The sequence below is a fragment of the Gobio gobio genome (assembly GCF_949357685.1).
Source record: "Gobio gobio genome assembly, chromosome: 17".
Classification (NCBI taxonomy): Eukaryota; Metazoa; Chordata; class Actinopteri; order Cypriniformes; family Gobionidae; genus Gobio; species Gobio gobio.
In genome coordinates, this window is record NC_137110.1 from 33296524 (window position 1) to 33311654 (window position 15131).

General features: G+C 38.1%; 1 protein-coding gene across 1 annotated transcript in view; it reads right to left on the reverse strand.

The window, feature by feature from the left end:
- Positions 1 to 15131, reverse strand: part of uqcrc1 (ubiquinol-cytochrome c reductase core protein 1) — a 44380-nt gene that overhangs the window by 20406 nt on the left and 8843 nt on the right. Inside the window, exons 4-9 of the mRNA XM_079840968.1 lie at positions 10509 to 10595; positions 9872 to 10001; positions 7867 to 8065; positions 4254 to 4333; positions 4035 to 4150; positions 3812 to 3955 (exon numbers count right to left, since the gene is read on the reverse strand). Coding sequence (XP_079697094.1) covers positions 3812 to 3955; positions 4035 to 4150; positions 4254 to 4333; positions 7867 to 8065; positions 9872 to 10001; positions 10509 to 10595 — 756 coding nt within the window. The remainder of the gene's footprint in view (positions 1 to 3811; positions 3956 to 4034; positions 4151 to 4253; positions 4334 to 7866; positions 8066 to 9871; positions 10002 to 10508; positions 10596 to 15131) is intronic.

Genomic DNA, 15131 nt, shown 5'->3' on the forward strand with positions numbered 1-15131 from the left:
GCACACAGTGCATGGTACTTGCACACTGGTGCTTATGTGAACAGTGTAAGAGAATACACGAAAGAGAAAAGATTATTGAATAGTCGTTATTGGTGTTTGTTTTACGTGTAAAAGTATTATAGTCGCTTCATAATAGGGCTGTGCAATTAATCGAATTTCGATTTCGATTTCGATTTTGCCTCCCAACGATCACCAAAATAGTACAATCGAGAAAAAACGATTATTTTGCCTTGCTTTCTGAATGAAACGCGCATGCGTTCATCCGCCCCTCCCGAAGCCACAAACTTTCTCAGGTCGTGAGTCTCGTGTGCATATCATCCGCTGGAATTTAAAAACTCGGCGCGAGTAAAGATGGCAGAAGGAGGGCAGTTACAGCAGCGTTTGGTGAGCAAAAAAGACAAAACCAACTCCGTTGTCTGGGAACAGTTTGGCTTCGAGTAATCAGACGACGAGCAGAAACATGCTACGTGCAAGATTTGCTACATGGTAGTGGCTGCAACGCAAGGGAACACCATGAATTTGTTTAACCACTTGAAAATGAAACAGAGTGACCTATGACAATCTAATAAAGAAACAAAAACTGACGAGAGCAGGGGTGCCGTGTAAACGTCCTTTTTTCCCCTCATATTTTTCAAATAATTCTCTCTTTGTAAACTTTGTTCAATGCATGCGAGTGCTGCCGTATGTTTGAATATGACCAGTCGTTTTCACCGTCATCACCCGGGTTTAGTGACAGAAGACGCGAATGAGAAGCCGCTCGCGCAAATATTGAGTTCTCTTTCAAGTCTTGCTCTTGAATGGACAAACTCACACAAAACGTATGTCAACATGTCCATCTTGATGAGTATCCTAGCAGACATAGTCTGTATATGCCTTAAGTGAACTTTATACAGTCGATAAAGACGACGCATATCCGATCCGGATTGAATAGCTTTTGTAAGTTTAATAGGATTCATCTTTAATTTATGCACTCAAATATGCAATGTTATTTTACATTTGAGACATTTCTGTACCTGAAAACTAATGTTAGACGTACCTGAAAAGCATATCTAGCCGAACCATATTGTTGATCTTATTTATTTGTGATTATCATTTTTACGTGAATACTTTTATACTTTGATTTGAATATATGTTATATTATTTATTTTAATAATTCAAAAAGTACAACAAATGTTACAATTTCAATTGAATTGTTGAAAGGTGTATTTTTAATAAATACAACACATTCCCAAAGTCATGTGAAATAATCGTGTTACATAATCGTGATTTCAATATTGACCAAAGTAATCGTGATTATGATTTTTTCCATAATCGAGCAGCCCTACTTCATAACATTACGTTTGAACCACTGGAGTCACATGGATTATTTTAACGATGTCTCGACTACCTTTCTGGGCCTTGAAAGTGCTAATTAAATAGCTATAGAGGGGTTAGAGAGCTCTCGGATTTCATCAAAAATATCTTAATCTGTGTTCTGAAGATGAAGGAAGGTCTTATGGGTTTGGAACGACATGAGGGTGAGTATTAATGACAATTTTCATTTTTGGGTGAGCTAACCATTTAAGACAAAACCGACTGTGTTTAAGTGAATACTCACCAGACAGGCATTGTGACATTATTCTGTGTAAATTGTACCTTTTGGTTCAATTCCTCAGCTGGGTATTGCAATACATTTCCAGTATCCTACATGCTTATGCAATAATTGAGACGCATTGAGATGCAGTATGGAGACGCACAAGAAAACAACTTCTCAATGTATGGATGCACGATATATTGGTACCATATCATTTATTTTTTATGGTACCAATTAGGGTTGTGCCGATGGACGATGATGACCAACATCACGATGGAGCGCGACCATCGTGATGCCACGCCCCCGTTGCGAGTCTGTTGTGAGTGCGACACACACTAGTCCTCTTCTATAATATTAGTTAAACTAAAAACTTAGCAGGAATTGCTCTGTAAATTAAATTGAGAATGTAACTAATGCATATGCTTTTTTAAATACTCTAGTCTATGCCAGATATATATATAGCCTACATTTTGAAATCATTTGAGGCTGAAACATCCATATGCATGCGTGTTTAATTTAGCACTTCCGTCAGTGAAACAACACAGCCTATAAAACATTTAAACGATTTTCAGTAAATAATCGTTACCTCAAGAATATAAGAAAATTAAATATTAGTTAGAAAAATATTTTATTCATACCATTTCCCTGCAAAGATGCGTCATATACCGATCTGCGCTTTCAGAGGAATGGGACACAAGCTGGATAGACAACTTCTCGAATATCTTCATGTTTTCTCCTGATGTTGCAAGGCAACACTTGTTGTAAAAGGTCTGAAGAGCGGATTTTATCTTCTATCTTAATGTTTGATTATTCACTGCCAGAGAAAACGAAACTAAAATCACCGGCGTGTGTGTGTGTGTGTGTGTGTGTGTGTGTGTGTGTGTGTGTGTGTGTGAAATGCGCTATTCAAATAAACCAAACTTAACGCACCTAACCAAGTTTAATAACAAGAACAAACTGTGTTAAATAAAATTTGAAGTTAAAAGGCATTCGCCCTACAGTGTTTTTTATACTTTACCACAGTAAAGGATGTGAATAGTTATAATAGACTTAATTATAAGTAAACGAAAGGAAGAAACGTTTATAATCCCCTGCGAACATGGGTGCGACGTGAGAAGATTTGGGAAAAGAAACAAGATGTCCATGTCCATTGGGATAAAATGGACTGGGCCTATTGTTAAAATTCACGGAAAATCCAGTGACCAGATCCAGATCGCAAAACAGAATGAAAAAGTGCTATCTGACCATTATTTTCTTTCTGGGCTAAACAAAGCTTTGTGCTTCACTCCTGTGGTAATATTCACGAGAAACAGCATTCACATACAAAACACTGGGTTAGTAAAATAACGAAATTATTTTTTTAAGAGTAGAAAATAGTATTTATGTAAAGAGATATATTAAAATAAAAAGAGCTCAACTCTTTAGTGGAAGGAAGCTATTTTTTCCCCCTCACGTGCAACCTAGCATGAGTCATTATTTGGGTTAGTAAAATAACGAAATTATAGTTTTAAGTAGAAAATAGTATTTATGTAAAGAGATATAGTATATTATCTACCTATTTACATAATTACCCCCCCCCCCCACGACGATATCATCGACCATCACAATGTTTTACTGTAAACATCGTCAACTGCCAATTTAGGGGACATCCCCAACCCTAGTACCAATTACAATGTACTAATATTGGTCACTATTGGACATACATCGGCCAATACTGGATATTAAATTCATTATCCCAATGTTTATGTCATCTCTCACTGAAAAATGTAATCTTTAAAAAAAAAAAAATCCATATTGTACACTATAATGTTGTGAAGCCCAAATTTACTGGTTGCATTTAAAATGTTAATGTTCGTTTTTAGCATTTTATTTTTATTCATTTTTTTATTTTTTATTTAGACAAATTGTGTAATGGCATGAAAATGATCATCAGTTTTCAAAACAACATGAAAATGATTTGAACTTATCTTTCCTGTGCATGTAGAAATCAAGAGACAAACTGGTTAGCAATGGGCAAGTTTAAGGTTTCTCTTTGCGGCATTTCATTAAAACAGAAAGAAAGCCTCTCATACTAGAATTTCCCAGGAGCCATCCTGCCAGAGATTGCAAGAGGAATCAAGAATCCCTGAAGCTAATCAGAATCAGAATCGCAAAGTACCTAGATTCCCACTTCTACTCCATACATGCAAAAAGTAGGTTTAAGAGATTGAAGTTTAACCAAAGTAATAATAAACTAACCTTTCCACCACCGAATGTGATGTCATAGCTACCAATGATGGAATTGGCAACCATGAGTGGCACAATATCAGGACTTGCAGCTCCAGCTCCCTCTACAGCAATAGCAACATGTGCTAGTGGCATGGCATCATCACGCATACGAATCTAAAAGCAAGACAGGATTAGACCGCAAGTCAAGACAAAGTCAATGGCAAGAAAAGAGACCCTCTCATGCAATTCATACCTCACTCCCAGTGAAACGGCACGGGGACAGAACAGGTACAGCATCACCCTCGTATTCAAAAGAAACACCACTGAAATGCTGCTTAGCTAGAGCCACAAGCTCATCGTGGTTCACTCCTACAGCAGAACAGAGACCGTGTTTAAGCAATATACTTTGCTGTCTGTATCTTTTCTATTACACTACTGCATGACAAGTTTGATAATAGTCCAAGAGCAGTACCTCCAGCTGTAGCCAGGACCATGCGAGGAGCTTTATAATGGCTACTGATGTATTCCACCAAATCATTACGAGTTAGTGTCCTTGAAAATTCAGAGCAAAAAAAAAAAAGTTTGATTAAATTGTGCATATAAATATGGTTGTCAATCCAGAAACTTTGCAAAGTACTAAGCAGCATGAAAAATTTAACTTGTATTCAGATTGTGAATGGGTAATAAACAAAGCAAGAGAAGAACCCTCTTTATAAATCACCAAGGCTGTCAATCTCTAAAGTGCAAGTTCAAGGAGTTCTGCACTCTAGTGAAAACTCCTGTTATAATAAAAATAAGCGGTCTTAATTGTACAATCAATATCTTATTTACTTTGTGTTTACACTATTGGTTCTATAAGAGGATTTGCGAGTGACTAGCACCGATAGGCCATTGTGTTTACGTGCCAAATAGATATGATTGTGATTGGCTACAATGCTCAATGCTTGTAAAATGACATTGAGCATAAAATGTTTCTATTTACAGAGCGCTCAAATAAACACGAACAGCAGCATTTGAAGGCAGCGTATATCAGGTATCGTATCGGTAGTACTGGTACGTTTGAAACCCTATTTACATGCACTAATTTTCGTCAATCCAAATTGATCCAATCCAATTTCAGATTCTGAAAGTTGTGTTATGAACCCTAAACTTTGCAATCCGATTCACATTTTCTTTTACGTGCGCATTTATGTTTTCCGTACAAAACTTCAGCGTATGCGCAGTGCCCCAGTCACTGCATTTAGAACCGGAGAAATATGTCACCAGCAATATTCCCTCTAAATTGCGTATGGAAAGACGAAAAAATGTGTGAGGAAATCCATTTGAATGTAGTTTAAATGAGAAAACCGCTATAGAGTTAGTGTCACTATAAAGTTAGAACTGGTGAATGTTGTTTACAGGTTTCATAGAAAGAGTATGATATGAACCAAATCAGCTGCAGTAAGAATACGGTCATGTTTGCGAACGAAATAGCTCAATACAAGAGGCTACACGAAACGCAAAGACGAAGTAAAGCGTCATTATGTTTTAAAGAGTGAGAAGCCAAATTCATTGTGTGCGCATGACATCTCACATGAGAAAACTTGCCGAGCTGCAATAGTCATGTTAGAGACATTTAACGAATCACTCACCAAAACTAAAGTCTTTGTTCAGAATTTTCCATTCGTTTGAAACATTGTGCAGTAGTTCAGCAATATTCGATAAGTCATTCCAAAAATTATACCACGGATGTTGGCAGGTTTATGTCCCGGCCACCGCATCGGAGACATAGGAGTGTTATTAAGCATTAATGGCTAGGAAAGCGCCTTATAGCCTACTTGAGCACTACTTCGTTATTTTGGCTCAGAATTTTGTTTGTTGGAAATATGAACTTAATTTAGAAATGCTTTTGAAATGAAAAACTTTACATTTAATAAGCAAAATACATTTTTGAAAAGGGGAGGCAGCCGCAGCGAGCGCAGACACAGAGCGGCCAGAGAAACGGAGGAGCGACTGCTAGGCCTGTCATGATAACAAATTTTGCTGGACGATAAATTGGCCAAGAAATTATTGCGATAAACGATAATATTGTCGTTCTGATACCATTTTCATCTAAAATAATGATAATGGCATAATAATACAGGTACACCTTTTCAAAGATCAATAAACTTTTATTTCTAAAGACTATTTAACACTGAAAACGGAAAGCATTTTAAATATCCACAATAAATGAACAAAACAACCAAAACAAAAAAAGCAATGGACTCAGTCTGTTAACAAAAAAATGCACTTGAATAAACAGCTGGGATTGCAATGGATGATTGCGTTTTAGGTAGTGCTGGGAATGGATTAAAAAAATGAACTAATTAAATGAATTTTTCTGTAATTAATCACGATTAATACGTTTTTAATGTTTTAATTTTGTAATAATTTCAGTTACTCTCCAAATGAATGTAGAAACAATTTATTGACAGCATATTTTAAATATGTGTTGTATTGTCATGTTTTTATGAATGAAGGCCAGTATCACTGTTGTCTCTATGAAACATTAATGATGTTACATTACAGTATAACTGAAAGCTACCAATTTCAACATTTATTAGACTTAAAAAAAAAATAACTTTTAATTTAAGTGAACTTAAAACAAGCTTTACATAAACCCATTATAATAAATGTTATTTTTACCTGTGGCCTTCCCTGTTAGAAATGTAATAGTTATCAACACCTTTCTTAACTGCATAAATAATAAATGAAATCTAGATTAATTATCATTAAAGCTACAATTTTCTCTGTTCCCGTTGTTCTTTGATGAACATTAATGACACGCATAATCAGTGCTACGGTCACTTTAAGAACAGCCGATGACAAACATGCGTGGGACAGCGCGTGAGATCCGCGTCATCTCATTTCCTCACAACTCTAAGTTAATTTAAGACGTTATTTAACTAATTTAAGACTCCTAATATGAGAATACTCAAAATTCTCTGTGTTGTTGTTATTGTTTGTTCATGAGCAAAAGAGAACTCGATGGGAACAGGAGACTGCGTCGACACACACACACACACACACACACACACACACACACACGACATTGACATACAGCGCATTCTCTTGTGTCTTGTCGCGCTTAGAAGCATTTATATGTATAAGAGCGTGATCATATAATGTAACGCTCGGCAAAAATGGATATAAAACGGACGATGGAAATTATCGCGGCCGGAAAAATTAGAGCTAATTTTTTTATCGTGCAATTAATTGATTTATTGACTATCGCGACAGGCCCAGCGACTGCTGTAAGGCGTTTGTGCAAAACTGCGGAAAAACTGCATAAAACGTGCGGGTGTTGAACCCTCTCACCGGGAAAAGTGTCCCCACGGGTGCGACGCCCCTGAGCAGGTCGTAGTTTGTCCATTTTATCTTAAACGAAGCCAATTCACCAGCATACGAACGCTCGCCTATCAACGGGTTTTTCTGTTTGGCCAGTGACCGCGCGCGCACACAGTGGTGAAGTGGCCGTTTGAATTGAACACAGAATCGATTCTGAATTTTTGAGAATCGATTCTGAATCGTTGGATAACAAATCGCGATGCATCAACCTTTTCTCCCACCCCTACTAAACCTACTCTAGCTTCATGCAACAGGCCTCAGGTGTAGCGTGCCAACTCAAAATGCATCAGTTACATACCTCAGATTTGTGTGTGTGGATTTCAGGGATGTTTAGATAACTATAAAAGAGTTCACATGTTCACTTTTCTTGAAAGTATTTAGCTATTAGATCTATTTAGATGCTTCAGTTTGTTTTCATATTATAATAATATAAAATTAAAAGAAATTGAAGCATTTAAAACTGAAGAATGTTTTTGCTTAGGTGGCCAAAATGTCAATAGAGAAAAGTTTTGCTCGGCAAAAAAAAAAATTTGAGGGAACACTGGTCACCAGAGCTACCACGAGCATAAGCGTTTTTTGGCCTTGATTACATGCCTAAAACGAAAGCTGACAAATATGTCAGAAGGAATTTACATGATGTCTTTAAATCTGAATAACACAAACTCAAGCATTTGAAACATGAATTACAATATCTTGCATCCTGGAGGCAGTGTGCATACCTGGCGTTGACAGAGGGACCAAGAACACTATGGCCCAGAGGAGTACCCTGGAAAGCAGTAGCATGAAGCAGATCCAGGCAAACATCCTGCAAGCTACCTTCCACTTCCTCCAGCTCTCTTAGCACCACACTCCTCTGCTGCTCGATCTCAGCCTCACTCAAAGATGAGTTCTGCACTACTTCTGCCAACAGCTCCACCGCTAGAGGCAACAATACAATAAAGAGACATTGCTAATAAGATCTTAAAAGGTCCCATGGCATGACATTTTCATTTTATGAGGTTTTTCAACATTAATATGAGTTCCCCTAGCCTGAATATTGTCCCCAAGTGGCTAGAAATTTTGATCGGTGTAAACCAAGTTCTGGCTGTCTTTCTCTGCCTTTGGGAAAATGACAGCTTAGACGAGCTGATCTTGAATTGTCCTGTTATGACGTCATAAATGGAACGGTTACCTCCCTTTCCTCCACCCAGAGAATTTGACACGCCAATGCGAGCGCCATATTTGTTTGTCCTCGAGAGATCATGGCTCGTGAACGTGTGAATGCTGGCAGTTTCTCAGTGTTTGGATGTATAAATGAAAACAGAATTCTTTTTTCAGTTCCTTCTGATCGGTGATCAGTGATTTCTGAAGTATAGCTAATTATTCAAGTTCACACAGAACTTTATTATTCGTGCACACGCTGCGGCTTCTCTCTCTCCCAACAGAATGGTGTTTTCGTGTTTTCTATCTTGTGAGTCAGTGTTTTTGTACGTCCTCGCCGCGTCTATCTGTTCTAAAATGTGCATAGTCGTGAGTTTCTGCTCAACATCGGCAGAGCCACATCTTCAGCGATAAACCTCACGCACGCCGAAGCTCGGGCTGCACTGACCGGTCGGCCTTCAACATCACCGACCCCCAATACTGCATCTCGCCCACAGCGGAGGCGCCATACGCAGCGCAAGATTAAGCAGAAGGGGGGTAAGCGTGAGGGCATCCGATAGCTAGGCAAGCCAGCTATCCCACAATAAACTGGATTACATTCGATTACTGCACTGTTGTGTCTTTGTTTGCGCTGTGTACTCAATGCCACTGACGCTTTTCATATCATAGGAAAATATCAAAAAATAATCCTATAATCAACACTTACTCGTAACTCGTTCATCTCGACAGCTGTAATGGTACAATACATGTGTTACAAAGTTGGTAGAATAAGGAGGAAGATGGGCTAAGCGTGACTGGGACTTGTGTTTATTCAGAACTCTCAGATACAAACAAAATAAACTTGCGCTGACAGCGCTCTCACAACTCAGTAGTTACAATATAACTTTGTTAGCAATCACTCCGTCTCTGGTGATGTCCAGTTCGTGGACAAATCGTTCTTTTGGACAGGTTCTTTTTAGTGAACCGGTCGAACCAGTTCATGAAATCGGACTGAATCGTTCCAAACGGTTCGCGTCTCGAGTCAGCGCTGATCCACAATTTACTAAAGTTGCTAACTTTCTGACATGAGTGACAGTCTCTCTGACTAGAAATAAACTAATAACCTGAAGTATATGCTAGTAACTACAACAGTTCACTGAACTGAGACGTGCTGAGAGAACAGATGAGAAGTGAACTCAGGTCCATCCGTCTCTCGGGGCAGGCTCGTGCCTCATAGACCTTGTTAAACCACGCCCCCTCCACTACAAGATCTAATACTCATTTCAAATGCAAAGATGTCAGCCAATCACAGCAGTGGGCGTTTTTACTGAAGTCTCACAGCCGACACGCCCCTTGAAACAGAGCATTCAGCCAGAGGGCAAACATCAGTATAGAAAAAAATGCCTTTTATTTCTAAATTATGACATTTTATGATGTAAAAATCATACTAACAATATAAGTACACCTCAGAATACATAAAATAAAATAAAAAATCCATGCCATGGGACCTTTAAAATACCATTTTAGGTCACTTAATATACATAAGCATAAATAAGCTGCGGCAGTTAGAGAAATGGGTCGATTTTAATATTTTAGTTCTCTAACCTTTAGGTAAGTCCTTGGCAAGGGTCTTCATGTAGTAAGCGGTATGTTCCCGAGAGGTGTATGCACTCAGGTGAGCTCCCATAGACTCCACTGCCTGTTCAAGAGCAGACTGAGGGTGCTTCTTTGTGCCCTTGATCCAAGAATAGTTTGGAATAGGAAGGAAAGAATGCAAATTAGTGAATCAGATTTTAATTATTTGGCTAATGGAATGTGTTGTGCATGCATTCTAAACCATTTCTAAAAGGAAGGCTATTTTCCCAAAACCATATTAATTTTTGTTTCCACTATAAACAAAAATTCAGAATTTTACACCATGTGCTCATAGGAAGCCCCATGAATAGAAATGGATACAAATAAGTTCTTTAGCTTTGAATAATAGAAAGTGTTAAAATTGGACAGCGAAGTGAGAAGAGGTGAATAAGGAAAAGAACTGTCATTTCAATGAATTTGCACTTTTGAATGCAAACATTAACCTTAAACTGTAATAGTTTTGCGTGGCAAAAATTAAGATTGAACATGATGTGAATATATTATAATGCTTTATGCAGTGATATAATTGCATCATGGCATGTATTGTGAAGCAGCAATACCCCAGCAACATTAATTTAGAGAGAACGAGTTAAGATATCATGTATACTTTAAATGCCATATGCTCCAGGAAAAATCCAGCGCCATTATTCTTCTCAGACTCGTATCTGCTCCCACAACCTATCCAAAGGCCGACCTGCAAAAGCCAGACAAATGAAAAGCACAAAGGATTAAGTTAGCAGTATTCAGCACTTTTGCAGTTGATTTCCTTTTGGTTAAACATGCTCATTTGTAAATGGAAAAGGACCCCTATTTAGGTTTTCTACTCCTGTTATTTTTATGAACACGCATACATACACATATACATACATACATATACAGGTGCTGGTCATATAATCAGAATATCATCAAAAGGTTGATTTATTTCACTAATTCCGTTCAAAAAGTGAAACTTGTATGTTATATTCATTCATTACACACAGACTGATAGATTTCGAATGTTTATTTATTTTAATTTTGATGATTATAACTGACAACTAAGGAAAATCCCAAATTCAGTATCTCAGAAAATTAGAATATTACTTAAGACCAATACAAAGAAAGGATTTTTAGAAATCTTGGCCAAGGGAAAAGTATGAACATGAAAAGTATGAGCATGTACAGCACTCAATACTTAGTTGGGGCTCCTTTTGCCTGAATAACTGCAGCAACATGCACATGGTGTTGTGCAGCGTGGCATGGAGTTGATCAGTCTGTGGGACTGCTCAGGTGTTATGAGAGCCCAGATTGCTCTGATAGTGGCCTTCAGCTCTTCAGCATTGTTGGGTCTGGCATATAGCATCTTCCTCTTCACAATACCCCATAGATTTTCAGTTTGCTGGCCAATTAAGAACAGGGATACCATGGTCCTTAAACCACGTACTGGTTGCTTTGGCACTGTGTGCAGGTGCCAAGTCCTGTTGGAAAATGAAATCTGCATCTCCGTTAAGTTGGTCAGCAGCAGGAAGCATGAAGTGCTCTAAAACTTGGTATATGGCTGCGTTGACCTTGGACCTCAGAAAACACAGTGGACCAACACCAGCAGATGACATGGCACCCCAAACCATCACTGACTGTGGAAACTTTACACTAGACCTCAAGCAACGTGGAGTGTGTGCCTCTCCTCTCTTCCTCCAGACTCTGGGACCCTGATTTCCAAAGGAAATGCAAAATTTACTTTCATCAGAGAACATAACTTTGGACCACTCAGTAGCAGTCCAGTCCTTTTTGTCTTTAGCCCAGACGAGACGCTTCTGACACTGTCTGTTGTTCAAGAGTGGCTTGACACAAGGAATGCGACAGCTGAAACCCATGTCTTGCATACGTCGGTGCGTAGTGGTTCTTGAAGCACTGACTCCAGCTGCAGTCCACTCTTTGTGAATCTCCCCCACATTTTTGAATGGGTTTTGTTTAACAATCCTCTCCAGGGTGTGGTTATCCCTATTGCTAGTACACTATTTTTCTACCACATCTTTTTCTTCCCTTTGCCTCTCTATTAAGAGCTCACAGAGCTCTGTGAACAGCCAGCCTCTTGTGTCTTGCCCTCCTTGTGCAAGGTGTCAATGCTGACTTGACAGTTGTCCAAAAGACGACCAGTCTTCCCCATGATTGTGTAGCCTACAGAACTAGACAGAGACCATTTAAAGGCCTTTGCAGGTGTTTTGAGTTAATTAGATGATTAGAGTGTGGCACCAGGGGTCTTCAATATTGAACCTTTTCACAATATTCAAATTTTCTGAGATGCTGAATTTGGGATTTTCCTTGTTGTCAGTTAGAATCATCAAAATGAAAAGAAATAAACATTTGAAATATATCAGTCTGTGTGTAATGAATGAATATAATATACAAGTTTCACTTTTCGAATGGAATTAGTGAAATAAATAACCTTTTTGATGATATTCTAATTACATTCTAACATTTTGGGGGGTGCTGGATGGCAGAGGCAGGCTAAATACAGAGCAGAAATACAGAGCTAAATACAGAGGCAGGCTAAATGGTGAGAGCATTTTCTTGTGGTGCCCCCCTCAGCACTTCGCCCTACTTCACCCACTTCGCGTGATGCGCGTGGTGGGAGCGGCGGCACTGCTGTCACTTTAAAGGGTCATTAAACCCTAAACCAAATGTTCTGAGATTTTAACAGAGTTATAAGTGTTTAGCATCACAGAAGTCAATGTTACCATCTATTCATTTTGATTGTAGGAGAAAACTAGTTAATTAAAAAAAAAAATCTGCTATATTCAACTTCCGGGTTTAAATTCATCTTTGTATCAACGTCACAGAATGTGATGCTTTGTCGTACTATAGTACAGCGATGACTCATCGATTCTCATAATTATTCATGAGTCTGTGTGTCCTTATCAAATGAGAAGAGGCCTCACTTAATTATTCATGAGACTGTGTGTCCTTATCCTTTGAAAAGATGCTTGCTTAATAACTCACAAGTCTGCGTTTCCTTATCCTATGAGAAGATGCCTCGCTTAACACAGCAGCACGCGTTGATTTACAGGCGCTTCAAAGAGTGAGATCGCATTCTTAAGTGAGATCGTAAGAGAGATGCATTAATGGATCAAAAATGAGTGATATTTTTGCTTTGTATTAGTTTCTGCGTCGCATAAGTTCTCTTCAGTAGATCCTGAGTCTTCATACAAACGCGATTCATCCACACTGAGTGTAACCACTCTTTATAGCCCATTAACCAATCGGCTCATAAAACACTGCAAAATAAGCCTCAAAAAGTTATCAATGATGCAACAGCGTGTTCGTATATATTTTCGATACAGAGAAAATGCGAATGGCTGTGCATTTATTTGTGCAATACATAGCTGTCATAGGATATGTATTTTATGTATTTGTTTTATGTAGGCCTGTCGCGATATTCAATAAATCAATTAATCGCACGAAAAAAAAAAGGAAAAAGAAAAAGAGTTTTGTGAACCGTGCCACCCCTAATATGCACCTAAAACACAATCATCCGTTGCAGTTTTCATCCATTTTATAATTTTTTTTGGTATTTATTCAAGTTCATTTTTTTCAAGGTTCAAGTTCAAGGCCGAGTCCATTGCTTTTATTGTTTTTGGTTGTTTTGTTCATTTATTGTGGATATTTAAAATGTTTTCCATTTTCAGTGTTAAATAGTTTTTAGAAATAAAAGTTTATTGATCTTTGAAAAGGTGTACCTGCATTATTATGCCATTATCATTATTTTAGATGAAAATGGTCTCAGAAGGTACGTAATGATATTTTGCAATTTGTTGGGAAGCGTTGTTGTTTTTACTGAGAGTGAAATAATACTCTGAATCAGAAGCCGTTGCTATGTTGTTGTAAGTCAGTCTCCCCTCATCCCCCTCCACTCCGCAGCTTAACCACGCCCACTTTTATAGCATTTTCAAAACTGTGGTGAGAACTGACGGCTGCTTAAACAGGGGGTTTCATGACCCTTTAAGATCTTTCGCTGTCGCAGATGAAGCGGTGAGACACACACACGTCTCGTTTTCTCACACCTCTTTAAGTTCATTTAAGACGTTATTTAACTCTTTTAAGCATGGGCGTCGAAACCATTATATGTGGGTGGGACAAGACCCATCCACTTTTTACGACCAATGATATTGGACCCACTCACTTTTATCGTCTCTAATTAAGGGCATGTCTGTTCACCTACCCCTAACCGATAAACACGTATTATTAAACACGTTCGATGCTTTATTTGCACTTTTCTAATATTTTCTTTATTTTTATTGAAAATAAATGCCTTTCTAATCTGATATGTGATGGGAAAAGGGAGTAGAGCGAGTTCGGCTAAAGGCGGATTCGAACCTCATGTAGATTTGCATCAAAACTTGATGCCATGTGTCTTACCCCTACGCTATTGCCGTTCTGAAAGATTCAGTGATTTATAGAGATGCACCGATTGCAATTTTCTTGGCCGATTCCGATTTCCGATTTTTTGTTAATGAGATCGGCCGATTCCGATTTTCTTTCTAAGAACTATAATTGAAAGCATATACAAACAAAAATCCACTTTTTCTTCAAAGCTAAAATTTTTTTATTCTAAAATAAATTATTAAACATTACAACAGGATCTTCTCTCACTTAAACAACTCTCAAAAAATAAGTGTTCTGTGCCTGGAAAGAAGTAGAAATAACAAATAACTGAAAATCAGTTGCTTTATGAAACAAAACATTATAAATTGACCTTTTTCTCTTTTTTACTAAAATACAAAAGATCATATGAATGAACAAACCTGAAGTGTACAGTACTCCTCCAAATAATAGTTCAGTAATTTGGGTAATAAATGTTGCCGGCTAGGGATGTCACGATACCAAAATTCCAGTAGTCGGTAGCAATACCATAAAAATTTTATGGTACTCGGTACCAATTTCGGTACCACAGCTAAATGTTTTTTATATACATACATATCCACATACATATATACATATACATACATATATACATATATATATACACATACATACATAATATATCCCCCGCGGTTTATTTTAACCTTACATGTTTTACAAATGGCATAATTAGTGTCTTCTAGTGTTTGCATGCGGCTGTGAGCGCGAGTGTGGCTCTGACGTCAACGTCGCGGCCGCGCTCGTGCTCACAGCCGCATGTAGACTGATCGGCTCAAAATCGGAGACACGTGAGACTGATCGGCCGATCACCGATCATGCAGAAAATCGGCCAATT